General features: G+C 46.0%; 1 protein-coding gene and 1 pseudogene across 1 annotated transcript; both read right to left on the minus strand.

Moving 5' to 3' along the window:
* Positions 1 to 127: 127 nt before the first annotated feature.
* On the minus strand, positions 128 to 27,154 carry COQ5 (coenzyme Q5, methyltransferase). Its single transcript, XM_003832382.5, has 7 exons — positions 26,901 to 27,154; positions 19,086 to 19,235; positions 13,431 to 13,652; positions 6,910 to 7,016; positions 1,741 to 1,829; positions 819 to 930; positions 128 to 734 (listed from the first exon to the last, which is right to left on the minus strand). Exons 1-7 carry the CDS (start codon positions 27,100 to 27,102, stop codon positions 633 to 635), a joined length of 984 nt encoding a protein of 327 aa, XP_003832430.1. The 5' UTR covers positions 27,103 to 27,154; the 3' UTR covers positions 128 to 632.
* On the minus strand, positions 19,242 to 20,756 carry LOC100970313 (large ribosomal subunit protein eL29-like; annotated as a pseudogene).
* Positions 27,155 to 27,446: the final 292 nt, after the last annotated feature.

The following is a 27,446-nucleotide window of genomic DNA, read 5'->3' on the forward strand; positions in this document are numbered from 1 at the left end:
AGCAGAGATTGCACCACTGCACTCCAGCCTGGGTGACAGAGGAAAACTCCATCTCGAAAAAAAAAAAAAAAAAGTAAAAGAAAAATATATTTTCCTTACCCCCTTCAAGAAAAAATGACAAGTACCATCAAAAGGTAAACTCGTTTACTGGTTCAGCACACAATTCTCATGATCACTAATACTCTGACTTGGGCCTAGACTTCGTCCTAGGCTGAAAGGTTGATTCAGGTACAATTAAATTTTCTGGTTAAAAATTGTCATTGGGTTCAAATGATCTATCATCCCTCTAGAAGGCAGCACCAGCAGAGAAGCTATAAATACGCTCACTTCAAAACTGAGCTTTAGGGGTGGTTGTACCTTAACCACACACCCTACAGCCAAGAGAAATTAGCAGTTGAGCAAAGATACAGACCAAATGCCTCTGGGAGATGGACTGAAGCAGCTCCAAAGAAAGCTGTAAAAAAGTGACAAGAATTTGTTCTTCCACTTTGAGACTGTTCGATTCAAACATGAGTCCAAGGCACGTATCCTTAAGAGGAGATGCTCTGCTGCTGTCTCATTTGCCAGATTATCCTTCAGTTCCAGGCTTTCAACAGGATGTGACTGGTTCATGCTCCATGATAGGAAAGGAATTAAAGTTTGAAGCCAGAATGAATGGCCACAATGCCTGATGTTAGACTTTTGTAAGTCACCTTGTGAAAGCCTGCATCTTCTATCATCTCCTTGAACTCTTCCTGAAACACAAGGAAAGATGATAAAGCCAGGGTAGCCTGGATATCACTGTAGGGCCTTTGTTTAAAGCTATAGAAGTTTCATACCTGAGACGGAAACCTTCGGATACTCTCTACAAGGTACTGATAGGACTTCCAGTCTCCAGCGATGACCTCTCCCAGGACAGGGATGACCTGGAAGCTATATAGATCATAAAGCCTAGGCAAACAAAAAGGTAAAAGATGAAGATTAGAACATGCCCCTCACTTCTTCCCTAGATAAGAAGAAAGAAGGACTAAACCTGGGGTCACAAACTCAAATGCCTGTAGGGATCAAGCAAGAACCTGAATTAAGTGGGTCAGGTACAAGACCAGTAGAAGTGCTGACAGGTACAGTTAGGAAGTATTATGAAGTGGAGAAGGGACAGTTACTACTCAGCCCTCCCTGTGGCATGTGGGGAGATAGGCCTACCCAGGGCTGCCATGTATCTGATTTCTCAAGTGAAGCTGGAAATTCAGATTTTTATGGAAAATTTCCTGATTTAAATTTTTTTTTTTTTTTTTTTAGAGATAGGGTCTCACTATGTTGCCCAGGCTGGTCTTGAACTCCTGGCCTCAAGTGATCCTCCCGCCTCAGCCTCCCAAAGTGCTGGGATTACAAGCATGAGCCACTGCACTTGGCCCAAATGTCCTGATTTTTTTTTTTTTAAGCCAGTCAAATTTATCAGAGGGGGGTTGAGTAGCAACGTTATTGCCACTAATAAGTTCTGATAACCCACTACCATTGGACCAGGCATTTCCTGATTTTTAAATAGGGGCTTCTAAGTCAATTTCTTAATATACATATGTAAGCCAACTTGGGTCTGGTTTGAGACTCTTGTGGCCTAGGTATTGTCATTCAGAACTGGCTGACCTCTGGTACTCTGAACTACAAAGTTCATGCTTATAGCTTACTGGCTATTTTCAATCCATTTCGGGGTGGGAAACCTTGGCTATACAATGAAGATAAAGCCCTATTAACAATGCCAACCTGGATATGAGGGGATTGTTCACTTGGCTAAATTCCAGACAGAGAAACCGTCCTCCTGGTTTCAGCACCCGATGAGCTTCCTGGAGTGCCTGAGCAAGACAAGGAACAACAGGACACACTCCTCAGTAGACCTCACCCAATTCCATGAGGCCAAGACAGCTTTAGCTTCTGCAGGCATTAAAAAAGTTATCATGGCCCACAAACCTCTTGTTTGTTCTCACTTGGGAAGCTGTAACAGCAGCAATAACCCTACGTATCCCAAATGCTATAGGCATTCTGCTGCCGGTGACTAGACAAAGTTAGCTGGGGTAATCTAAACTGACTACAGATTGGTACAATTGCATGAAGGGTAAGTTTAGAGTTACCTTTCAAAATCACAGTGGATATCCTCTCTGATAAAGCAATTTTACTTCAAGGAATCTATCTTACAGAAATGCTTCTACTGTGGGAATGACATGTACGTGGGTTATTCATTTTATTTTTTATTTTTTATTTTTATTTTTTGCAATGGAGTCTTGCTCCATCACCCAGACTGGAGTGCAGTGGTGTGATCTCAGCTCACTGCAACCGCTGCCTCCCAGGTTCAAGCGATTCTCCTACCTCAGCTTCCTGAGTAGCTGAACTACAGGTGCCTGCCACCACGCCCTGCTAATTTTTTGTTTGTTTGTTTTTGAGGTGGAATTTTGCTCTTGTTGCCCAGGCTGGAGTGCAATGGCATGATCTCGGTTCACCACAACCTCCGCCTCTCAGGTTGAAGCGATTTTCCTGCCTCAGCCTCCCGAGTAGCTAGGATTACAGGCACGTACCACCACACCCGGCTAATTTTGTATTTTTAGTAGAGACGGGGTTTCTCCACATTGGTCAGGCTTGTCTCGAACCCCCAACATCAGGTGGTCTGCCAGCCTCGGCCTCCCAAAGTGCTGGGATTACAGGCGTGAGCCACCGCACCCAGCCTATTTGTTTGTTTTTTTGAGACAGAGTTTCGCTCTTGTTGCCCAGGCTAGAGTGCAATGGCATGATCTCAGCTCACTGCAACCTCCACCTCCCGGGTTCAAGTGATTCTCTTGCCTCAGACTCCCAAGTACCTGGGATTACAGGCATGCACCACCACACCCAACTAATTTTGTGTTTTTAGTAGAAAAAGGGTTTCACCATGTTGGCCAGGCCAGTCTTGAACTCCTGGCCTGAAGTGATCCACTCGCCTCGGCCTCACAAGGTGCTAGGATTACAGGTGTGAGCCACCATGCCTGGCCGGTTATTCACTTTTAAATAAAAAGTATAGGAAGCCATTGTTTTGGATTGTTTCTGCACTAGGTTCCAACAGACCAGACTAAGAATCAAGCTGCAGTCACCCAACTTTTGACTCCATAGTTCCACATCACCAAACTGAAACTAAGTTGTCAGCTGACCTTCTAGAGAGATCAGGAGAAAGAGATACAGTCAATTTCTCCAACACTCCTGTTTAAAATTTTTTTTTTTTTTAGACAGAGTCTCACTCTGTCACCCAGTCTGGAGTGCAGTGGCATGATCTCAGCTCACTGCAACCTCTGCCTCCTGGGTTCAAGTGATTCTCCTGCCTCAGCCTCCCATGTTGCTGGGACTACAGGTACATGCCACCACACCCGGCTAATTTTTGCATTTTTAGTAGAGATGGAGTTTCGCCATGTTGGCCAGACTGGTCTTGAACTAGAGACTTCAGGTGATCCTTCCACCTCGGCCTCCCAAAGTGCTAGGATTACAGACTTGGGCCACCACGCCCAGCCTATTTTTTTTATTATTCTGCCTCCCTATCACAGCCTTTCAAGAAAAGTAGTTTTGAAAGGATGAATAATACACTCTTTGTTCTTTGCTTCTCTGCTTTCTTCAGTCTTTCTGTGTCTATAAAGCCAATGTCTTCTGCTCAACTCATTGGGATGCATTCTATTTTTATTTATTTTTTATTTTTTTGAGATGGAGTCTTGCTCTGTCTCCCAGGCTGGAGTGCAGTGGCACAATCTCGGCTCACTGCAACCTCCACCTCCCGGGTTCAAGCAATTCTCCTGTCTCAGCCTCCCAAGTAGCTGGGATTACAGATGCCCGCCACCATGCCTGGCTAATTTTTGTATTTTTAGTATACACAGGGTTTCACCATGTTGGCCAGGCTGGTCTCAAACTCCTGACCTCAAGTGATCTGCCCGCCTTGGCCTCCCGAAGTGCTGGGATTACAGGCGTGAGCTACTGTGCCCAGCACATTCTATTTTATGAAATGAAGTCATTTTAAAATTTGCTGTAAAACAGTTGTCAAAAGACAAGTGTTTGAATAGCACAAGATTAGAAGCATCTTTAACGATTAATAAGAGACTAAATTATGAAATATAAATATAAATGGAATCTATTCAACTTCTTATTTTTTTTTTTTGAAACGGAGTCTCGTTCTGTCGCCCAGGCTGGAGTGCAGTGGTGCGATCTCAACTCACCGCAACCTCTGCCTCCCGGGTTCAAGCGATTCTTCTCCCTCAGCCTCCCAAGTATCTGGGACTATAGACACGCGCCACCACGCCCAGCTAATTTTTGTATTTTTAGTAGAGACGGGGTTTTCACCATGTTGGTCAGGCTGGTCTCGAACTCCTGACCTCATGATCCACCCGCCTCGGCCTCCCAAAGTGCTGGGATTACAGGTGTGAGCCACCACGCCTGGCCTGTATTCAACTATTTTAAAAAGTGCCAGGTGCAGTGGCTCACGCCTGTAATCCCAGCACTTTGGGAGGCCGAGGTGGGTGGATCACCTGAGGTTGGGAGTTTGAGACCAGCCTGACCAACGTGGAGAAACTCCGTCTCTACTAAAAATACAAAATTAGTCGGGCATGGTGGCGCATGCCTGTAACCCCAGCTACTTGGGAGGCTGAGGCAGGAGAATCACTTGAACCCAGGAGGCGGAGGTTTCAGTGAGCCCAGATCTCTCCACTGCACTCTAGCCTGGGTGACAGAGTGAGACTCTGTCTCAAAAAATAATAATAATAATAAAATAAAAAAATAAAAAGAGCCAGTGCTCTTTATGTACTTACAAGGAAAAATCTCCAAGAAATACTTGTTTACTTTTATTCTATCCATCTATCTATTTATTTATTTTTGAGGTGGAGTCTCACTCTGTCGCCCAGGCGGAGTGCAGTGGTGTGATCTCGGCTCACTGCAGCCTCCACCTCCTGGGTTCAAGGGATTTTCCCAACTCAGCCTCCCAAGTAGCTGGGACTACAGGTTCGTGCCGCCACGCCCAGCTAATTTTTGTATTTTTAGTAGAGACGGGGTTTCACCATGTTGGCCAGGATGGTCTTGATCTCCTGACCTCGTGATCTGCCCACCTCGGCCTCCCTAAGAGTTGGGAGGCCAGCCTGGAGGCCTCCAAAGAGTTCAAGACCAGCTGAGGTTGAACTCTCAACTGGCTGCAGTGAGCTGAGATCACGTTACTGTACTCCAGCCTGGGTAACAGAGTGAGAGTCCGTCTCCAAACAAAAAAAAGAAAAAAGAAAGAAAATAGTATATACACCTTGGCACAAAACATCACAAACACTTGTCTAAGGTTAGTCAGTAAACAAATGATCGAATCCATGCAAAAATTACAAATAAGGATGTCACAAAGTTGTGCTACATGCAAAACATAGGAAAAAAAGAAATATCAATTGGTTATTAGTTATGTGAATCATAACCAATTCACAAAACATCTTGACAAAGATACACAAGAAGCTGGTGACTGTCTGAAGGGAGAAGCACTGAATGGGAGAGGAGGCAAGGATGGGAGGGAGATTGTCACATATAACCTTTTGTGCCTTTTGAACTTTGAACCTATTAAAAAAATTTTTTTCCCCAGGCGTGGTGGCTCACGCCTGTAATCCCAGCACTTTGGGAGGCCGAGGCGGGAGGATCATGAGGTCAAGAGACAGAGACCATCCTGGCCAACATAGTGAAATGCCGTCTCTACTGATAAATACAAAAATTAGCTGGGCGTGGTGGCACACGCCTGTAGTCCCAGCTACTCGGGAGGCTGACGCAGGAGAATTGCTTGAACCCAGGAGACAGAGGTTGTAGTGAGCCAAGATCGCGCCACTGCACTCCAGCGTGGCAACAGAGCGAGACTCTGTCTCAAAAAAAAAAAAAAGTTTTCATTCAACAAAATAATAAACTGGCTACTGACATAGGAAAGGTGATGCAAACCAAGCTGATGAACACCATAAAGAACTTACCACTTAACCAGAGGACCCAGGCAACCAGAGCCCATGTTACTGAAATGAAACTCTTTGCCTTGCACATGGTCTTCAAGTGTTTTGAACAGAATATTAAAGTAGGAATAAAGGCCAGGCATGGTGGCTCAGGCCTGTAATCCCAGCATTTTGGGAGGCTGAGGTGGGAGGATCACTTGAGCTCAGGAGTTCGAGATCAACCTGGTCAACATGGCAAAACCCCATCTCTACAAAAAATAAAGTAGGAACAAAGAAGAGCTCCATCAGATTAAGAGCTGAACGTTCCCCTTTTCCTGTAGAAAAGCCATGAATCCAGCTATCTTTTGTCAAAACAGTGTTTGAGGGCCCTTGTCTTTGTCAGCCTCTGACATGTCTCTGATTTTCTGCAAATTCACAGGGTCAGGCAGCTTCACAAGTATGAGGAAATACACAAAAGGCCAGAGCAAGACTAAATCCCAAAGATGTGAATACCAATCCAAGTAAGACAGACTTCTATGGAGATCAGCTCTGTGGCTTCAGTCTTTTTCAATTTTGTGACTAGAAAATTTGTCAACTTAAAGGATCGAGGACCCTAAACTTCAAACAGGCATTCCACTCAAGCGCCAAGCCCTTAAACATTATTTTTTTTAAGATTAAAAAAAAATCTCTCTCTCTCTCTCTCTCTCTCTCTCTCTCTCTCTCTCTCTCTCTCTCTCTCTCTCTCTCTCTCTCTCTCCCTCCCCCCCCCCCCCCCCCGGGTGTGGTGGTGGGTTCCTGTAAGGTTCCTGTAATCCCAGCTACTTGGGAGGCAGACGTGGAAGGACTGCTTGAGCCCAGGAGTTTGAGACTAGCCTGGGCAACATACCAAGACCCCATCTCAAAAAACAAAACTCTCCTTCTTTCCTCACTCACTGTAGCTCTACAACAGAGGTAATTTCCTGAGAGTCATACAAGCTGAGGATGCAGCCATTCATACCTGATCAATGTGTGTGACATTCCGGATCCCAAAGGCAATGGTGTAAATATCAAACTTGTCATCATCAAAGGGCAGTTCTTCAGCATCTCCTAATACCCATGCAAGTCCTGAAAGAGAAAGTGAGTTCCAGGTCTCAGTGTGGGTAGCTGTTTTTCCTGCCCCCAGTGAATTCATTTCATGTAGAGTATTGAGCTGGAGAGCCCAAGTCCTGGGTGGTTAGGCTGCCTGGATTCTAATCCCGGCTTCACCATATTCCTTATATATACATATTTTTCCTTTTATATTTTTAATCAATCATTATAATTTTTTTTAGACATGGGGAGGTCTTGCTTTCTCACCCAGGCTGGAGTACAGTGGCACACAGCTCACTGCATCCTCAAACTCCTGGACTCAAAGGATCCTCCTGCCTTAGTATCCCCAGTAGTTGGGACTATAGGCACACACCACCCTGCCCAGCTAGTTTTTAAAAATTTCTTCTGTAGAGACGAGGTCTCGTCATCTTGCCCAGGCTGGTCTCAAACTCCTGGGCTCAAGCAATCCTCCCGCCTCGGCCTCCCAAAGTGCTGGAATTACAGATGTGAGCCACTGTGCCTGGCCTGTGTATTCTTGAATAAACTACTTTGTCTGTTTCCTCATCTGTAAAATGGAGTTAAAAACTAGTGCCTACTTTATAGGGTTACTAAAAGTATTAACTGAGTTACTCTAAGTACAGAATTTAGCAGAGTTTTACTGGTTTTATTGGAATCATAGAGCATCAGCGTGTCCAGGTCTGAGATTCAGAGATCACCAGAGGCCCCTATCAGGGTGGCTGTGTCCTCCAAGGATCTTGATTAGACTTTAACATTATACAACCTACAGCGAATTAGATGTAAAATACAAAAAGAAGACTGTATAGAGGAAGGTAAATGAAAATAACCTTTCTGGAAAGCAAATTAACAGTATCTACCAAGGGCCTTAAAAATAAGTATACCTGGCCAGGTGCGGTGGCTCACGCCTGTAATCCCAGCATTTTGGGAAGCTGAGGGAGGCAGATCACGAGGTCAGGAGATCGAAACACGGTGAAACCCCGTCTCTACTAAAAATACAAAAAATTAGCCGGGCGTGGTGGCATGCACCTGTAGTCCCAGCTACTGGGGAGGCAGAGGCAGAAGAATTGCTTGAATTTGGGAGGTGGAGGTTGCAGTGAGCTGAGATCGCACCACTGCACTCCAGCCTGGGTGACAGAGCGAGACTCTGTCTCAAAAAAAAAAAAAAAAAAGTATGCCTTTTGACCCAGTGATTTGATTTTTAGGGAAAGGACATTGACATCATCATCACAGCTACTGCTTAGAGGGCCCTTATCAAGTGGCAGGGTCTGTGTTATTTTATGTACATCTTTAGATAGATTATCTTAGTATATCCTCATACCAACTCTGTGAGAGAGTTACTACCATTATCCTCATGTTTCAGGTCAGCAAAGTGAACATCAGAAAGGTTTAAAGTCTGAGCTGAGCACGGTGGCATGCACCTGTAATCCCAGAGACTCAGGAGGCTGAGGTGGGAGGAGAGCTTGAGCCCAGGAGTTCAAGACCAGCCTGGGTAACACAGAAGACCATATCTCGAAAAAATAAAAAGCAAAAAGAGAAAGGTTGCTTGCCCAAGGTCACACAGATGGACTGGAACCCACAGCCTATGTTTTCAACAGCTATGGCATATCACCTCCTAGTATGAAGTAGTTATTAGAGTTTAAACACTTGACTAAGGTTATACAGTCAGTAAACGAATGAATCCATGCAAAAATTACAAATAAGAATGTCACAAACTTGTGCTACATGCAAAACGTTGGGGAAAAAAATAATTCTCAATTGGTTATTGGTTATATGAATCATGAAACATCCATATGGAAGAATAGCATAAAAAATAATGATTTTGGCCAGGTGTGGTGGCTCACGCCGGTAATCCCGGCACTTTGGGAGGCCGAGGCGGGCGGATCATGAGGTCAGGAGATCAAGACCATCTGGGCTAACATGGTGAAACCCCGTCTCTACTAAAAACACAAAAATTAGCCAGACGTGGTGGTGGGTGCCTGTAGTTCCAGCTAATCAGGAGTCTGAGGCAGGAGAATGGTGTGAACCTGGGAGGTGGAGCTTGCAGTGAGCCGAGATCGCGCCACCGCACTCCAGCCTGGGTGACAGAGCGAGACTCCGCCTCAAAAATAAAATAAAATAAAATAAAAATAATGATTTCAAGGAATTTCTAATGACGTGGAGAAATCTTTTGATACCATAGTAAATTAAAGCAGGATTACTAAATTGTAGGACGGGCGCGGTGGCTCATGCCTGTAATCCCAGCACTTTGGAAGGCCGAGGCAGGTGGATCACGAGGTCAAGAGTTCGAGACCAGCCTGGCCAAGATGGTGAAACCCCCTCTCTACTAAAAATACAAAAATTAGCTGGGCTTGGTGGAGGGTGCCTGTAATCCCAGCTACTTGGGAGGCTGAGGCAGGGGAATCGCTTGAACCGGGAGGCGGAGGTTGCAGTGAGCTGAGATCGTACCACTGCAATCCAGCCTGGGTGACAAAGCAGGACTCTGTCTCAAAAATAAATAAATAAATAAACAAACAAATAAATAAATTGTACATATAGGATGTTCTCAACTTTATAAAAAGGGATAATTAGGAAAAAGGAAGGAAACATTACCATATTGAGGGGCAACTCTGAATGTTGGAATTATGGTTAACATTTACTTTCTTCTTAATACTTTTCCAGGCCAGGTGCGATAGCCCACACCTGCAATCCCAGCACTTTGGGAGGCTAAAGAGGGCAGACCACTTGAGGCCAAGAGTTTGAGAGTAGCCTGGCCAACATGGCAAAACCCTATCTCTACTAAAAATACAAAAATTAGCCAGGCATGGTGGCATACACCTATAATCCTAGCTACTCACCTGCCTGATTTTTTTTTTGTATTTTTAGTAGAGACAGGGTTTCGCCATGTTGGCCAGGCTATTCTCGAACTCCTGACCTCAGGTGATCCACCTGCCTCGGCCTCCCGAAGTGCTGGGATTACAGGTGTGAGCCACGGCACCCAGCCAAATATGTATATATTTTAAAGCTCCTGCCCCTAAGATCTTCCATTTGGGAAGGAAAGTGCTACATAAAAAATATAAATAAAACACATAACCATGCTATACATTAAAAAAAAAGTAGTTAAGGGCTGGGTGCAGTGGCTCACACCTGTAATCCCAGCACTTTGGGAGGCCGAGGCGGGCGGATCACAAGGTCAGGAGATCGAGACCATCCTGGCTAACACAGAGAAACCCTGTCTCTACTAAAAATACAAAAATTAGCCGGGCGTGGCGGCATGTGCCTGTAGTCCCAGCTGCTGCGGAGGCTGAGGCAAGAGAATGGCGTGAACCCGGGAGGCAGAGCTTGCAGTGAGCCGAGATTGCGCCACTGCACTCCAGCCTGGGCGACAGAGCGAGACTCTGTCTCAAAAAAAAAAAAAAAAGTAGTTAAGTTACACGTTAACTTTTTTTTTTTTGAGACAGAGCCTCGCTCTGTCACCCAGTCTGGAGTGTAGTGGTGCGACATCCACCTCCTGGGTTCAAGAGATTCTCGTGCCTCAGCCTCCTGAGCAGCTGGGATTACAGGCGCGCACCACCACGCCTGGCTAATTTTTGTATTTTTAGTAGATACAGGGTTTCACCATGTTGACCAGGCTGGTCTCAAACTTTTGACCTTAGGTGATCTGCCTGCCCCAGCCTCCCAAAGTGCTGGGATTACAGGCATAAGCTACCACGCCCGACCACACATTAACTTTTATATTTATTAAATAATTTCTAGGGTCCTCCTACTTAGTTTCTACTTTTCATGATGTTTTTGCAAAGGTATGATTATTGGAGATTGATAAAACAAGGAGGAAAGATAAATCTGTACTATGGGGCACTTAATAATTCCTACGCAGATGCATTTGTCTTGGTGCTTAGGAGAGCTCGACGGGCAGGCTATGCAATGGAAGAGATGATTCCAGAAATGGAACACTGCTTATCATTTCAATATCTTTGTTTTCCGTTCTTTATGGCTGAGTACCAGAGAGAAGGGAAACATGTTTGTCAGTAGGAGTAAGGAAACATAGTGCCTTTGTCTAAAAACACTAGCGACTGTCCGCCTTCTGACCAGTATTGATGGTTAACAAAGGAGCCCTTCAGCTTGGGGGCCAAGTGGGCTGCAGCTCGTCTAGGCAGCTCCTTCTGGGGGTGGGAGGAGGAAGAGGAGGAAGATTTGAGCTAAAATAACCATAGACACTCATGGTGGGGGAGGAGAAGGAGAGAAGTGCTGATGTTGACCTGAGGGACGTTCTTTGTTATATACCACTGCCCCTCACAGTGGCCATCTGTGGTCCCTGGCCAGCATGGAAGAGGGCAGAATAGCGGCTCTGAAAAGCTGGGCCGGGCGCAGTGGCTCACACCTGTAATCCCAACACTTTGGGAGGCATGGGTGGACAGATCACATGAGGCCAGGAGTTCGAGACCAGCCTGGCCAACATAGTGAAACCCCGTCTCTACTAAAAATACAAAAAAATTAGCCGGGTATGGTGCTGTGCAGCTGTAATCCCAGCTACTCGGGAGGCTGAGGCACAAGAATTGCTTGAACCCGGGAGGCAGAGGTTGTAGTGACCCGAGATCGCTCCACTGTACTCCATCCTGGGCAACAGGGCGAGACTCTGTCTCAGAAACAACAACAACAACAACAACAACAAAAACTGGGCCAACAGGGTGCAGTTGCCAGGATGGAGTTTCTCTCTTGTTGCCTAGGCTGGAGTGCAATGGCACCATCTTGGTTCACCACAACCTCCCCACCTTCCAGGTTCAAGCAATTCTCCTGCCTCAGCCTTCAAATAGCTGGGATTACAGGCATGTGTCACCACACCCAGCTAATTTTGTATTTTTAGTAGAGACAGGGTTTCTCCATATTGGTCAGGCTGGTCTCGAACTCCAGACCTCAGGTGATCCACCCCGCCTTGGCCTCCCAAAGTGCTGGGATTACAGGTGTGAACCACCACGCCTAGCCAAATTTGCTTTTTTTTGAGACAGGGTCTTACTCTGTTGCCCAGGCTGGAGTGCAGTGGCATGATCATGGCTCACTGCAGTCTCGACCTCCTGGATTCAAGTGATCCTCCTGCTTCAGCCTCCCAAGTAGCTGTTACTACAGGTGTGTATCACCACACTTGGCTAACTTAAATTTTTTGTAGAGACAGAGTCTCACTATGTTGCCTAGGCTGGTCTTGAACTCCTGGCTTCAAGCGATCCTTCACCCTCGGCATTCCAAAGTGCTGTGATTACAGGCATGAGCCACCTCGCTGCCACAATTTACATTTTTAAGCTAGCACACAAATCATCCATTTTGAGCTTGCAGTAATCTCACAGAGATAGGCATGCAGTCATCTGCCTATCTGCTCTTCGTATTTACCACAGTGGGGAAGTGTGAGGAGTACTGTTCACGAGTGTTTCTTTGAGTGTATCAGTTGGGTCCTCTGAGAAACATGCTGAGATGGTCCAAGGAGTATAATAATTTTTTGTGTGTGTGGCAGGGGAAACACAGAGTAGACAAAGGGAGAGGAAGAAAGACTGAGCAAGAAAAGCCTTTAGACCTTAATGCAGATCTGACAAAGGCTCAGCCTACCCAATAGGGACCTCCGGAGCAAAGGCTGGCTGTTAAAGAGTCTTGCTTGGAAAATATCCAGGCCCTAGTAGTCCCACAGTGTTCAGCCATTGGCTACGGGCTGCCACAAAAGAGCCTGGCCTCCCTTGGAAGCTGAGGCAGAGGCTGATGTGGTAATAGGTGGAGGCTGCTAGCTAACTGCACTCCTTGTGGCTGAAGGGCAAGTTATTTCTTTTTTTATTGTTTAAATTTCTTTAGAGACAGGGTCTCGCTCTGTCACTCAGGCTGGAGTGCAGAGGTGCAATCATAGCTCACTGCAGCCTGGAACTCTTGGGCTCAAGTAATCCTCCTATTGTGGCCTCCCAAAGTTCTGAGATTATAGGTGTGAGCCATGGGCCCAGCCAGAAGTTCTTTCTTTACAGGAGATGAGAGGTCCAGTTGCACAGCAATCAAACTATCCTAGTATGGACAGGAGAATGGAATGGTTCAAGAATGGGAATGATACACCGAAGTCACCCTGAAGCTGCTGGGAAATGACAGCAAAACTTCTGTCTCAGGGTCTCAGAGCTGAGATCTGAAGATTCAACTCCAATTTGGGATCTGCTACTGAGAAGTTGTGTGACTTGGGTAAGATTCTTGACTTATTTGGGATCTAGTGATCCCAGTCACATAGGGCTGGGTAAGCTCACTCAATGGGCTGCTATGCATAAATAATGCATATAATAGCACACAAACTAGATTCAGCCATGCAAATCATCTTCAACCTGCCCATCGATAAGTTTCTGAAAGCCAAAAGATAAAGCATTTCAATATTTCACATATTCCACCTTATTCTATAAAGATACAAATACTTCCCCTGTGTCTGCCTTCTGCAGGACTCACCAGCTCTGTATCCTTGAGCCAAGGCTTTCTGCTTTCCAACCTTTAGCATCTCCTTGTTGATGTCACACACCACGACACGAGACCCGCCCAAGGAATCTTCTTCATTCTGGTACTCTTTGGCAATTTCTTCCCAGGATAAATTTTGCTGGGCCCTTAACTGCCTCTTCTGTTTTCTCTGATGCTGGGACTGAACATAATTAAGGAACCGGAATGCAATGTCACCTGTGGGAAGCCAACATGAGGAAAGATGCAGACTAAAACAAAAATAAAAAAGGAAGAAACAGCATTTCCTAAAACCCAAAGGGGTAACAGAGGCACAGGAGTACCTGTGTTAGCTAACTGGATGCAGTGTGGCTGAAAGCCAAGTCCTTTCTTCTTTTTGTTAGAGACAGGGACTCACTCCATCACCCTAGCTGGAGTGCAGAGGCACAATCATAGCTGAGTGTGTGAACGTGGTAGTTTCTACTCATTTCAACACTAACTTTTTTTTTTAATTAAAGAAATTGGGCTGGGCTCATGCCTGCAATCTCAGCACTTTGGGAGGCTGAGACTGGGGGATCACCTGAGGTCAGAAGTCTGAGACCAGCCTGGCCAACATGGTGAAACCCCGTCTCTACTAAAAATACAAAAATTAGCCAGGTGTGGTGGCAGGCGCCTGTTATCCCAGCTACTTGGGAGGCTGCGGCAGGAGAATAGCTTAAACCTGGGAAAGGGATGTTGCAGTGGGCCGAGATAGCGCCATTGCACTCCAGCCTGAGTGATAAAAGCGAAACTCCGTCTCAGAAAAATAAATAAATAAATAAAATAAAAACTGAGGCCGGGCGCGGTGGCTCATGCCTGTAATCCCAGCACTTCGGGAAGCCAAGGCGGGTGGATCACGAGGTCAGGAGATCGACACCATCTTGGCTAACATGATGAAACCCCATCTCTACTAAAAAATACAAAAAAAAAAAAAAATTAGCCGGGCGTGGTGGTGGGTGCCTGTAGTCCCAGCTACTCAGGAGGCTGAGGCAGGAGAATGGCATGAACCCAGGAGGCAGAGCTTGCAGTGAGCCGAGATCGCGCCACTGCACTCCAGCCTGGGCGACAGAGCAAGACTCCGTCTCAAAAAAAAAAAACAAAATCAAGTGTTTATAATACTGTGACCTGGTAAATATTGTTCAGGACAAATCCAGTGCTTTGTAGAATCCTATTTCTTTTTTCCTCTCTTTTCTATATTTTCTTTTCTTTCTTTCTTTTTTTTTGAGATGGAGTTTCTGCTCTTGTTGCCCAGGCTGGAGTGCAATGGCGTGACCTCAGCTCACTGCAACCTCTGCCTCCCAGGTTCAAGTGATTCTCCTGCCTCAGCCTCCCAAGTGGCTGGGATCACAGGCATGTGCCACCAAACCTGGCTAATTTTGTATTTTTAGTAGAGATAGGGTTTCATCATGTTGGTCAGGCTGGTCTCGAACTCTTGACCTCAGGTGATCCACTCGCCTCGGCCTCCCAAAGTGCTGGGATTACAGGCATGAGCCATTGCGCCTGGCCCTATATTTCCTTTCTTATAATGCTGTTTCCGGCTGGGCTCGGTGGCTCACGCCTGTGATCCCAGCACTTCAGGCTTCAGGAGGCTGAGGTAGGCAGATTGCTTGAGCCCGGAGGTTTGAGACCAGCCTGGGTAACATGGTGAAACTCAGTCTCTACGAAAAAATTACAAAAATTAGCCAGGTGTGGGGCACATGCCTATATTCCTAGCTATTTGGGAGGCTGAGATGGGAAGATTACTTGAGGCCTGGGGGGTGGAGGTTGCAGTAAGCCGAGATGACGCCACTACACTCCAGCCTGGGCGAAAGTGCAAGACCGTTTCCAAAAAAAAAAAAAAAAAAAAGCTGTTTCCTTGTCTTTGTTTTTCCTACACTATTTCCAAGAAATATATCCTTGTTTCTCCCATATGTCCAACCAATCAGGTATTCTCCAGTCATTCTCCAGTCATTTTTTATTTTATATCTTTTTTTTTTTTTTTCCTGAGACGGAGGCTCGCTCTATTCCCAGGCTAGAGTGCAGTAGCACGATCTCAGCTCACTGCAACCTCCGCCTCCCAGGTTAAAGCAATTCTCCTGCCTCAGCCTCCTGAGTAGCTGGGATTACAGGTGTGTGCCACCATGCCCAGCTAATTTTTGTATTTTTAGTAGAGACAGGGTTTCACCACATTGGTCAGGCTGGTCTCAAACTCCTGACCTCGTGATCCACACGCCTCGGCCTCCCAAATGCTGGGATTACAGGCGTGAGCCAACATGCTCGGCCATATATTTCAATATATTACTTTGTGCATCTTCTCTGTATCATTCCAAATTTAGTATATGCGCTACTGAAGCGAGCACAATATTTCAATATATTTATAGGTATGCATATAACAAAATTTAAAAACATAAACAGGGATATTGTATACATTGTTATACCACGTGTTTTCTTATTCTTCCCACTTAATATGTCCTTGCAACCTTTCCATCATTACTTGTAAGTTTTCCTTATTGTTTTAAATAGATAAACAATACTTCATAGACTGGATATGCCTTAATTTAAAGCCATGTCCTTATTGGGAAGAAATAGGTTATTTCCAATTTTTAATTACTATTAAATGTGATGCAATGAGCATATATGTGACTAAATCTTTGTGGAAGTTTTTCTTTAGGCGACATAGAATTGAAAATGTGAGGCCAGGCGGAGTGGGTCAGGCCTGTAATCTCAACACTTTGGGAGGCCAAGGTGGGCGGATCACCTTAGGTCAGGAATTTGAGGCCAGCCTGGCCAATACAGTAAAACCTTGCCTATACTAAAAATACACAAAATCAGCCAGGCATGATGATGGGCGCCTGTAATCCCAGCTACTTGGGAGGCCAAGGCATGAGAATCACTTTAACCCAGGAGGCGGAGGTTGCAGTGTGCCGAGATCATGCCATTGCACTCCAGCCTGGGCAACAGAGCAAGACTCCATCTCAAAAAAAAAAAAAAAAAAAAAAAAAAAAAGAATTGAAAATGTGGGATCCGCCAGGCATGACGGCTCATGCCTATAATCCCAGCACTTTGGGAGGCTGAGGTGGGTGTATCACCTGAGGTTGGGAGTTCAAGACCAGCCTGACCAACATGGAGAAACTCCGTCTCTACTAAAAATACAAAATTAGCTGGGTGTGGTGGCACATGCCTGTAGTCCCAGCTACTTAGGAGGCTGAGGCAGGAAAATCGCTTGAACCTAGGAGGCGGAGGTTGTGGTGAGCCGAAATTGCGCCATTGCACTTCAGCCTGGGCAACAAGAACGAGACTTGGACTCAAAAAAAAAAAAAAAAAAAGCCTGGGATCCTAGGCTTATATGCATTTTAGATTTTGGTAGATTCTGCTAAATTACCCTCTACAGAGCAAGGTGTCTTCTTGCCCTCTGAGCTTCCATTTGGGGAGAGGATCACACCAACATAGCTACAGATAAATATGTTTCAAGTATAGAGATTATTCTATTGTAATTTATTATTATACATTACTCTATCATTACTATCAAATTATTACATTATATTTTATATTATTCTAATGTAATTTTATGTGTTTATTTATTATTATTATTATTTTTTGAGACAGAGTCTTGCTCTGTAGCCCAGGCTGGAGAGCAATGGCACAATCTCAGCTCACTGCAACCTCTGCCTCCTGGGTTCCAGTGATTCTCCTGCCTCAGCCTCCTGAGTAGCTGGAATTACAGACGCCCGCCACCTTGCCAACTATTTATTTTTTTATTTTATTTAATTTAATTTTTATTTTTTTTTTTTTGAGACAGAGTCTCGCTCTGTTGCCCAGGCTGGAGTGTGGTGGCTTGATCTCGGCTCACTGCAACCTCGGCCTCCTGGGTTCAAGCAATTCTCTTGCCTCAGCCTCCTGAGTAGCTGTGATTACAGGCGCATGCCACCACAACCGGCCAATTTTTGTATTTTTAGTAGAGACGGGGTTTCACCATGATGGCCAGGATGGTCTCGATCTCTTGACCTCATGATCCGACCGCCTCGGGCTCCCAAAGTGCTGGGATTACAGGCATGAGCCACCACACCCCGCCATCGCCCAGCTGAATTTTTGTATTTTTAGTAGAGGCGGGGTTTCACCATGTTGGCCAGACTGGTCTTGAACTCCTAACCTCAGGTGATCCTCCCAAAGTGCTACGATTATAGGTGTGAGCCACCACGCCCAGCCTCTAATGTAATTTAACATGTACAATGACATCACCAAGACGCATTGTGTAAAATCATGACATTTTTCTCTCCAAATGCTCAGTGTACAAGAAGTAACAAAGGACTGTGCACAAACTTTTGATATTTGATGTGATAGCAAATCAAGCAGAAAAGGCAGCCTCAAAAACTTATATAAAGTGATAAAAGGCTTCTCTCATCCCCTAAAAAAGAAGAAAAGGGGGTTAAAGGTTAAGCAGAAGATAAAACAGTCATTTAGATGGTGAAATGTCACTGGTCAAAAATTCGACTTTTTCCTTTGTAATCCTGCGTTGTTTTTTTTTTTTTGAGACAGAATCTTGCTCTGTTGCCCAGGCTGGAGTGTAATGGTACGATCTCAGCTCACTGCAACCCTCACCTCCCCAGTTCAAGCAATTCTCCTGCCTCAGCCTCCCAAGTAGCTGGGATTACAGGCACCAGCCACCACACTGGCTTTTTTTTTGTATTTTTAGTAGAGATGGGTTTTCACCATGTTGGCCAGTCTGGTCTTGAACTCCTGACCTTAGGCAATCCACCCACCGTGGCCACCCAAAGTGCTGGGAGTACAGGTGTGAGCCACTGCGGCCAGCCAATCTGTGTATTTTAGAAATGTGACAGGCAGCTGGGCACAGTGGCTCACACCTGTAATCCCAGCACCTTGGGAGGCTGAGGCGGGTGTATCATGAGGTCAGGAGTTCAAGACCAGCCTGGCCAAGATGGTGGAACCCTGTCTCTACTAACAATACAAAAATTAGCCAGGCGTGGTGGCACATGCCTATAATCCCAGCTACTCAGGAGGCTGAGGCAGAGAATTGCTTGAACCCCGGAGGTGAAGGTTGCAGTGGAGCTGAGATTGCACCGCTGCTGCACTGCAGTCTGGGAGACAGAGCAAGACTCCATCTCCAAAAAAAAAAAAAAAAGGAAATGTGACAGGCAGACAGGCACCGGCCAGGCTCATGCCTGTAATCCCAGCACTTTGGGAGGCCGAGGCAGGCGGACTGCCTGAGCTCAGGAGTTCGAGACCAGCCTGGGAAACACAGTGAAACCCCGTCTCTACTAAAATACAAAATATTAGCTGGGCATGGTGGAGTGCGCCTGTAGTCCCAGCTACTCAGGAGGCTGAGGCAGGAGAATTGCTTGAACCTGGGAGGCAGAGGTTGCAATGAGCTGAGATTGAGACACTGCACGCCAGCCTGGGCGACAGAGTGAGACTCCATCTCAAAAAAAAAAAGTGACAGGCACAAAACTGTTATTCTATGCTTTTGATTGATATTCAGTCAAAAAGATAAGTGCATGCCTTTCTCAGAAGTTATAAGTATGCAGATTTTCAATCACCATCTTCCGCCTCGTGTTAGGTGAGCTAGCTCATTACAAGAGAGACTAATTTCTGTAAAACATGCTCAATGGTAGTGAAGGATACCAAACTCGACATTACCTGTGCCTCCAGCAACATCAAGCAGCTGGGTCCCAGGAAGCGGGCGCATCTTCCAGAGCAGCAAATCCTTCCAAACACGATGGATACCAAGACTCATCATATCATTCATCACATCATACTTCTTAGCCACACTTTCAAACACCTGATAGACTGACATGGGAGAAACACACACAATAGTGCTATTAACAGTATTCCCTTAGAAAAATCCTAAACAAAAAAGGAGGAAGCTTTTTTCCCCTGAAATGACCTGTCTTTGCAAGGTGAAACTAAGTCGTAATGCTTGATGCCCAAATCTACACCTTAACATTACCTCTTTATTGATTTATTTTTTTTTCCTGCCTCAGATTTATTTGTACAAATAGCACAGGAGGACCCCAGCCCCATGCAGATGGCAGTCCAGGGGGGTCACACCAGTCCTTCTGTCCTCACACTGGCAGACAGAGATATCTACTCTGAAGCCTTCGTAGGTGTCTGGGCACCTTTGGGAGCCTAAGCTGGAGCTGCAGCCTGGGCCTTGGTTTGATCTTTGGCCTTGGCCTTTGACCGACATAGCTTGAGCCCCTTGGCAATGCAGGAATGAGCACATTTCCCAAGCCTGGGGGTGGGCAATGTAGGCAAGTGGATCGAGCTTGCGGCTGACACCCTTTGGGATCTCGGGCTTAACCTCCTTGGGCTTTACAAGGGCCTTCATAGCGTCGGCACGTCCACTCGTGGCCCTGGCACTGTTGGCCTGCATCTTTTTTAGGCCTTTCTTGTTGTGCTTCTTGGCAAAGCGCATGTTCCTCAGGAACTTGGGGTCCACTCCCTTAAGAGATTCTTATAAAAAAAAAAAAGAGAGAGATTCTTATCGGCCAGGCGCGGTGGCTCATGCCTGTAATCCCAGCACTTTGGGAGGCTGAGGCGGGCGGATCACGAGGTCAGGAGATCGAGACCATCCTGGCTAACATGGTGAAACCCCGTCTCTACTAAAAATACAAAAAATTAGCCGGCATGGTGGTGGGCGCCTGTGGTCCCAGCTACTCGGGAGGCTGAGGCAGGAGAATGGCGTGAACCTGGGAGGTGGAGCTTGCAGTGAGCCGAGATGGCGCCACTGCACTCCCGCCTGGGCCACAGAGCGAGACTCCGTCTCAAAGAAAAAAAAATAGGATTCATATCTTTGTGATCGGGGTTTCTTGATACCATTTCTGTGCCATTTCGGGACTGGCTGTGTGTGGTGTGGTTCTTAGACCTGGCCATGTCTGCACTGGTCCTCTCCACAGCCTGCTCCCCGCTGCTGCTCCTAAGTCGTGGATGGCATCACATTACCTCTTTAATAAGAGGCTTAAATGTACTTCATAGAAGAAATCAACCTCTTTTCTGCTGTCTTAATTATTATTACTTAGGACTACTACTTTGTAAAAATGCCATCCATATACCTGGTACTAAATAGATGTTTCTGTTTCTTAAAGGATAGGGTGGGGGAAATTGGAATTTTTCTCATGGTTATTATAATAAAAGACAAGATCCATTAGAAGTATGCATACAGGGCACGGTGGCTCTTGCCTGTAATCCCAGCACTTTGGGAGTCCAAGGGGGGTGGTTCACTCGAGGCCAGGAGTTCAAGGCTAGCCTGGCCAACATGGCAAAACCCTGTCTCTAGTAAAAACACAAAAATTAGCTGGGCATGGTTGCGCACACCTGTAATCCCAGCTACTCGGGTGGTTGGGGCAGGAGAATCACTTGAACCTGGAAGGTAGAGGTTGCAGTGAGCTGAAATTGGACCACTGCATTCCAGCCTGGGCGACAAAGAGAGACTCTGTTTCAAAATAAAGATGAAAGATGCATGATTAATGGATGGAAAGACCTCGGCTCATGTCTGCCTGTATCACTGAGAAGAACCTCAGGTACAATTTGGTGGGCACCTAGATGCCAAGCTGTGAATCAGGGCTAAGTCACAATTTAGAGGGCTCTCATGAGTCTTCTCCATAGGATCAACACAGACTGTGGAATCTGGGATAGCTAAAGAGAGAAAGAGTCTACTATCCAAGACTCTCAGAAGTGTTTCCCTTTAAAGTTACATTTTTTTTTTTTTTTTGAGACGGAGTCTCGCTCTGTCGCCCAGGCTGGAGTGCAGTGGCGCGATCTCGGCTCACTGCAAGCTCTGCCTCCCGGGTTCACGCCATTCTCCTGCCTCAGCCTCCCGAGTAGCTGGGACTACAGGCACTCGCCACCATGCCCAGCTAATTTTTTGTATTTTTAGTAGAGACGGGGTTTCACCATGCTAGCCAGGATGGTCTCGATCTCCCGACCTCGTGATCCGCCCGCCTCGGCCTCCCAAAGTGCTAGGATTACAGGCGTGAGCCACCACGCCCGGCCTTAAAGTTACATTTAACTGTTTTTCACCTCAGTTTCTCTGCCCGTAAGACGGCTATATCAGTGCCAGCTCCCTATCTCCCTGCCAGAAGGCTGAATTGGATAATGAAGAGGAGATGCTTTGAGTTCCTCAGACGAAATGTGCTACACAGATTGAAAACATGACTCTCTTCTGCTGAATCAGACTACAGAGCCCGCCTTTAACTCAAACTTCAACGCCTATTCTCAACGTTTGGATTTCCAAGTTCGCTCTTTCCTTTTTTTTTTTTTAATTTTTTTTGGGACGGAGTCTTGCTCTGTCACCCAGGCTGGAGTGCAGTGGCATGATCTTGGCTCACTGTAACCTCCGCCTCCCGGGTTCAAGCAATTCTCCTGCCTCAGCCTCCCAAGTAGCTGGGACTACAGGCACGTGCCACCATGCCCAGCTAATCTGTTGTATTTTTAGTAGAGATGGGGTTTCACTGCTAGCCAGGATAGTCTCGATCTCCTAACCTCAGATCTGCCCGCCTTGGCTTCCCAAAGTGTTAGGATCACAGGTGTGAGCCACCGTGCCCGGACTTTTGTTTTTGAGACGGCGTCTAGCTCTGTCGCCCAGGCTGGGTTACAGTGGCGCAATCTCGGCTCACTGCAACCTCCTCCTCCTAGGTTCAAGTGATTCTCCTGCCTCAGCCTCCCGAATAGCTACGATTACAGGCACTTGCCACCATGCCTGGCTAATTTTTGTATTTTTAGTAGAGATGGGGTTTCACCATGTTGGCCAGCTGGTCTCAAACTCCTGACCTCATGATCTGCCCACCTCAGCCTCCCAAAGTACTGGGATTACAGGTGTGAGCCACCACGCCCAGCCTGCTCTTTTGAGCATCTTTTGGGGTGTCTGGGGGACACTAAGGCTAACTCCACTCGGTATAAATAGTCCTTGCTGGCATGGTGGCACACACCTGGAGTGCCAGCTACTCGGGGGGCTAATGGGAGAGGACTGCTTGAACCCAGGAGTTCAAGGCTGCAGTGTGCTATGATTGTGCCTGTGAATAGACATTGTACCCCAGCCTGGGCAGCATAGTGAGAACTTGTCTCAAAAGTAAATAAACAAGGCTGGGCGCAGTGGCTCATGCCTATAATCCCAGAACTTTGGGAGGCTCAGGCGGGGGGATCACGAGGTCCGGAGATCGAGACCATCCTAGCTAACACAGTGAAACTCCATCTCTACTAAAAATACAAAAAAACTAGCTGGGCGTGGTGGTGGGCGCCTGTAGTCCCAGCTACTCGGGAGGCTGAGGCAGGAGAATGGCATGAACCTGGGAGGCGGAGCTTACAGTGAGCTGAGATCGTGCCACCGCACTCCATCCTGGGCGACAGAGCGAGACTCCATCTCCAAAAAAATAAAAATAAATAAATAAATAAATAAATAAGCAAATAGTCCTGGCTTTGCATGTTCCAATATGCATGAATTTCAGTTACTGTGGTTTAGCTAAACAACACCAGTCACCCAATACCACAATTCAAGTACAATGGTATATTAAATATGAGTAATTACATAAAATACATTCTTTAGTCTACAAATCACTATGTAAATAACAGATACACAACATGTTCAGCAACCAATCACGCACTTCTTTCCCAGACTTTAGGTGACTGGTCACTGCATCAGTTACTCAGTTCACAGACAGTAAAGCATGTACTTGTATTGCCTCCTTATCTTTCAGTGATAAAGCACACGTGGCATAACTGGATAAATGAAAGAGGGAATTGAACAACAAAAATGAAAATGCTGATAATGCTGGAAGTGAAATTCAAATTGAGTGTCAGTGGAGTTATAGGAGAAATAGATGACTGTGGGAATATTGACACTGCTGCCACTGGAGAGACTCTAGACATACAACCAGAGGAACTGCAGGAAGATGAACTTACCAACATGAACAAGAAATGGAGCTGTGACAAAAAGGTTGAAGATGTCCCAGAAGAAGTGATGCCAGCAAAAACTTTCACATTAAAGGAGTTCTTGGAGGTATTTCATAACATTGAAAGCACAAAGGATAAAATATCAGAAGTAGATAAAAACTTAGAAAGAAATATGGCAATTTGCCAAGGCATAGAAAAGATATTTCATATGACAAGAAGGTGGCAAATAGTGCTCAAACTACTCTTGGCAATTTTTTTTTTTTTTTTTTTTTTTTGAGACAGAGTCTTGCTCTGTCGCCCAGGCTGGAGTGCAGTGGCGTGATCTCGGCTCACTGCAAGCTCCTCCTCCCCGGTTCATGCCATTCTCCTGCCTCAGCCTCCGGAGTAGCTGGGACTACAGGCGCCCGCCACCATGCCCGGCTAATTTTTTTGTATTTTTAGTAGAGACGGAGTTTCACCGTGTTAGCCAGGATGGTCTCAATCTCCTGACCTCATGATCCGCCCGCCTCGGCCTCCCAAAGTGCTGGGATTACAGGCGTGAGCCACTGCGCCCGGCCTACTCTTGGCAATTTTTTTACAAGGAAATAAAAGAATTTAATTCTCAAGGTTTCTAAATTTTTATTAGAATTTTTTTTTCTTTGTTTTTGAGACAGTCTCACTGTGTCGCCCAGGCTAGAGTGCAGTGGCCCAATCTCAGATCACTGCAACGTCCACCTCCCAGGTTCAAGAAATTCGCCTGCCTCAGCCTCCTAATTAGCTGTGATTACAGGCGTGCGTCACCATGCTTGGCTAATTTTTTTTTGTATTTTTAGTAGAGATGAGGTTTCACCACGTTGGCCAGGCTGGTCTCGAACTCCTGACTTCAAGTGCCTACCTCGGCCTCCCAAAGTGTTGGGATTACAGGTGTGAACCATCGCACCTGGCTGTAAATAAATATCAACTTCAGTATATATTTTTTCATTTCACTATACATTTATAACTGACAGGGTTTTTGATGGTTGATAATTTTTAAAGGTCATAAAACAATTCTAATTTTTCCCATTGATTAAGGTCATTGTGTATGACTTCAGCTTGCACATTTTCACAGTCTTGCATTACTGTGCACAGCGAGGACTGTCTGTACTGCAATCTCAGTCCCCAATCTGGAATTCATATTTAGTTCAGTAGTTAACTTCTTCCTTGCTTGCCACTGTGTGAAATGTTGATTATACATTGATTATACATTGTAAAATGTTGATTATACATTGGCAGGTGCGGTGGCTCACGCCTGTAATCCCAGCACTTTGGGAGGCCGAGGCAGGTGGATCACGAGGTCAGGAGATCCAGACCATCCTGGCTAACATGGTGAAACCCTGTCTGTACTAAAAAAAAAAAAAAACAAAAAATTAGCCGGGCATGGTGGCGGGCCCCTGTAGTCCCAGCTACTCGGGAGGCTGAGGCAGGAGAATGGCGTGAAGCCAGGAGGCGGAGCTTGCAGTGAGCCGAGATCGCGCCACTGCCTTCCAGCCTGGGGGTGACAGAGAGAGACTCAGTCTCAAAAAAAAAAAAAAAAAAAAAAAAAGAAACCCCGTCTCTACTGAAAATACAAAAATTAGCAGGGCACAGTGGCAGATGCCTGTAATCCCAGCTACTCAGGAGGCTGAGACAGAAGAATCGCTTGAACCTGGGAGGCGGAGGTTGCAGTGAGCCGAGATCAAGCCACTGGACTCCAGCCTGGGCGACAGAGAGAGACTCCATCTCAAAGAAAACTGGGCTAATAGTTCTTATCTTACAGTTTTATTTACAAGAATTAATGTTAAGTATTTTAGAAAGTTTCAGAACCTTAACAAGTGCTTGCTACTGCACTTGACTCGTCTTAAAAGTAAAAAATAAAATAAAATGAAATACTTGGTATTATCGTACTTGGCTCCACTTATTTCATTCCATAAGCAATTATCAAACTCCTAATGTGTATCAAGCACTGAGGAAATAGGAATGAATGAGCCACTGTCCTGGCTTTCTGGGCATTCAATCCTGTGAAACAAATAATAATTTGAATTCGATATTCAAAGTGTTAAAATAGAGCTATGTATTAGCAAGGTTGAGGTGGGTAGACTTTGAGGGGATGGGAAATTCCACTGTGGGCACTTTCTCTTATTTCCTGGGTGACTCAGTAAAGAAACCTCTCAGAGCCTCACCTTACACATCTGTAAAATGGGCCAATTCCTTCATCATTATAAATAGTGCTAGCAGAGTTTAAAAACACTCCTTTTCCTTTCCTATGCCTGTGGCACAGTGCTGACAAAAAGAAACTGCTCAACAATATCTAACATTATTGAACAATTACTAAATGCCAGGGACTGTTTAAAGTGCTTTCATGTATCAAGTATTTTGATACTCACAAGAACTCCAAGAGAAGAAGGGTTACTATTAGTTCTACTTGGCAAATTTGGAAGCTGAGGCACACAGAAGATAGTTTCTCTCCTTCCTTCCCTCTTTTCTTTTCTCTTTTCTTTTTTTTTTCTTTCTTTCTCTCTTTCTCTCTCTCTCTTTCTTTCTTTCTTTCTCAGGCTGGGGGCGGTGGCTCACGCCTGTAATCCCAGCACTTTGGGAGGCCAAGGCGGGTGGATCACCTGAGGTCGGGAGTTCGAGACCAGCCTGACCAACGTGGAGAAACCCCGTCTCTACTAAAAATATGAAAGTAGTCGGACATGGTGGCGCATGCCTGTAATCCCAGCTACTCAGGAGGCTGAGGCAGGAGGATCGCTTGAACCTAGGAGGCTGAGGTTGCAGTGAGCCCATATTGCGCCATTGCACTCCAGCCTGGGCAACAAGAGCGAAACTCCGTCTCAAAATAAATAAATAAATAAATAAAAACAACCAAAAAACCCCCTATTTTTCTCTAGAGGTAAAGAACGGGGGCTTCAGACTCAGATTAAACTGGGTTTGAATACTGGTTCCGCCACTTACTGATATGTTCAACTGGGCAACTTCTTGCTTAACCTTCAAGTCTCAATTTCCTCACGTGTAATATGGTAATAACAATACCCACTACTGGAATGTTGAAAATGAGAATTGAAAATAATGTCTGTATGTTGCCTGGCACATCACAAACGCTCAGTTGATGGGATTTAGTCATCAGTATTCTGCTTTTAAAAAGGGGGCGTCTGGCTGGGCGCGGTGGCTCACGCCTGTAATCCCAGCACTTTGGGAGGCCGAGGCAGGCGAATCACCTGAGGTCAGGAGTTCGAGACCAGCCTGGTGAAACCCCATCTCTAGTAAGAATACAAAAAAGTTAGCCGGGCGTGGTGGCGGGCGCCTGTAATCCCAGCTACTCGGGAAGCTGAGGCAGGAGAATCGCTTGAACCCGGGAGGCGGAGGTTGCAGTGAGCCAAGATCGGACCATTGCACTCCAGTGTGGGCAACAAGAGCGAAATTCTGTCTCAAAAAAAAAAAAAAAAAAAATCATAACTGCACAGACAACAACACTGGAACTAATTGGATGTTAAATCAACCCTAACTGGCCAGAAGAAACCAGACCAGGGACGGTCAGATCCCTCCCATCCGCCCTCTCGCCCCTTTCACCTTTGCCCCCCTTCTCCTCTTCCGACACAGTCTCAAACCCAAAGTGCGTTTCCGCTGCCCGCTTCTCTTGGGACAAGAGCCGAGCACTTAGTGGGTCCCCGGGCCAAGAGCTACGAAGCCCGAGGAGCTGGCAGCCCCGCATCGCCCGCGACCACCCACGGCCGCAATAGCTCCATAGAGCACAGCTCCCGGGGGCCGCCATCTTGGTAGTCGAGTGACAACGGCCAGAGAGTATGCCTTGTTGCGTCACTCGACGAACGACGGCGGCTGGCCGGCAACATTATTAGCCGAACGCGCCCTGAAATCTGATACACAGTTGTGCCGGCATAATCTCTAGGATCCAAAGGGTGGTCTTTAAGTATCGGAAATCCCTTCCTCTCTCTCTTCTCAAATTGAATTTACAATTCACCAGGAATCAGGGGATCTCAGGGGAGCCCCGGGTCACCTCTTAGCGGCCATGTCTCTGAATCCGGCTAGGCAGAAAAGTACTAACTCGCAAGATATCCAGGAACTCTTGTTGTCTTGTGCAGAAGGGGTAGATTGAGG

Source organism: Pan paniscus, chromosome 10 (assembly GCF_029289425.2).
Source record: "Pan paniscus chromosome 10, NHGRI_mPanPan1-v2.0_pri, whole genome shotgun sequence".
Lineage (NCBI taxonomy): Eukaryota > Metazoa > Chordata > Mammalia > Primates > Hominidae > Pan > Pan paniscus.

Coding starts and splice junctions, on each gene's coding strand:
- COQ5 (XM_003832382.5), bottom strand. CDS start 27,102: ATGGCGGCCCCCGGGAGCTGTGCTCTATGGAGCTATTGCGGCCGTGGG. Junction 13,653..19,085: donor TGATGTTGCTGGAGGCACAG/GTAATGTCGAGT, acceptor GGCTTCCCACAG/GTGACATTGCATTCCGGTTC. Junction 931..1,740: donor AACAATCCCCTCATATCCAG/GTTGGCATTGTT, acceptor TTGTTTGCCTAG/GCTTTATGATCTATATAGCT.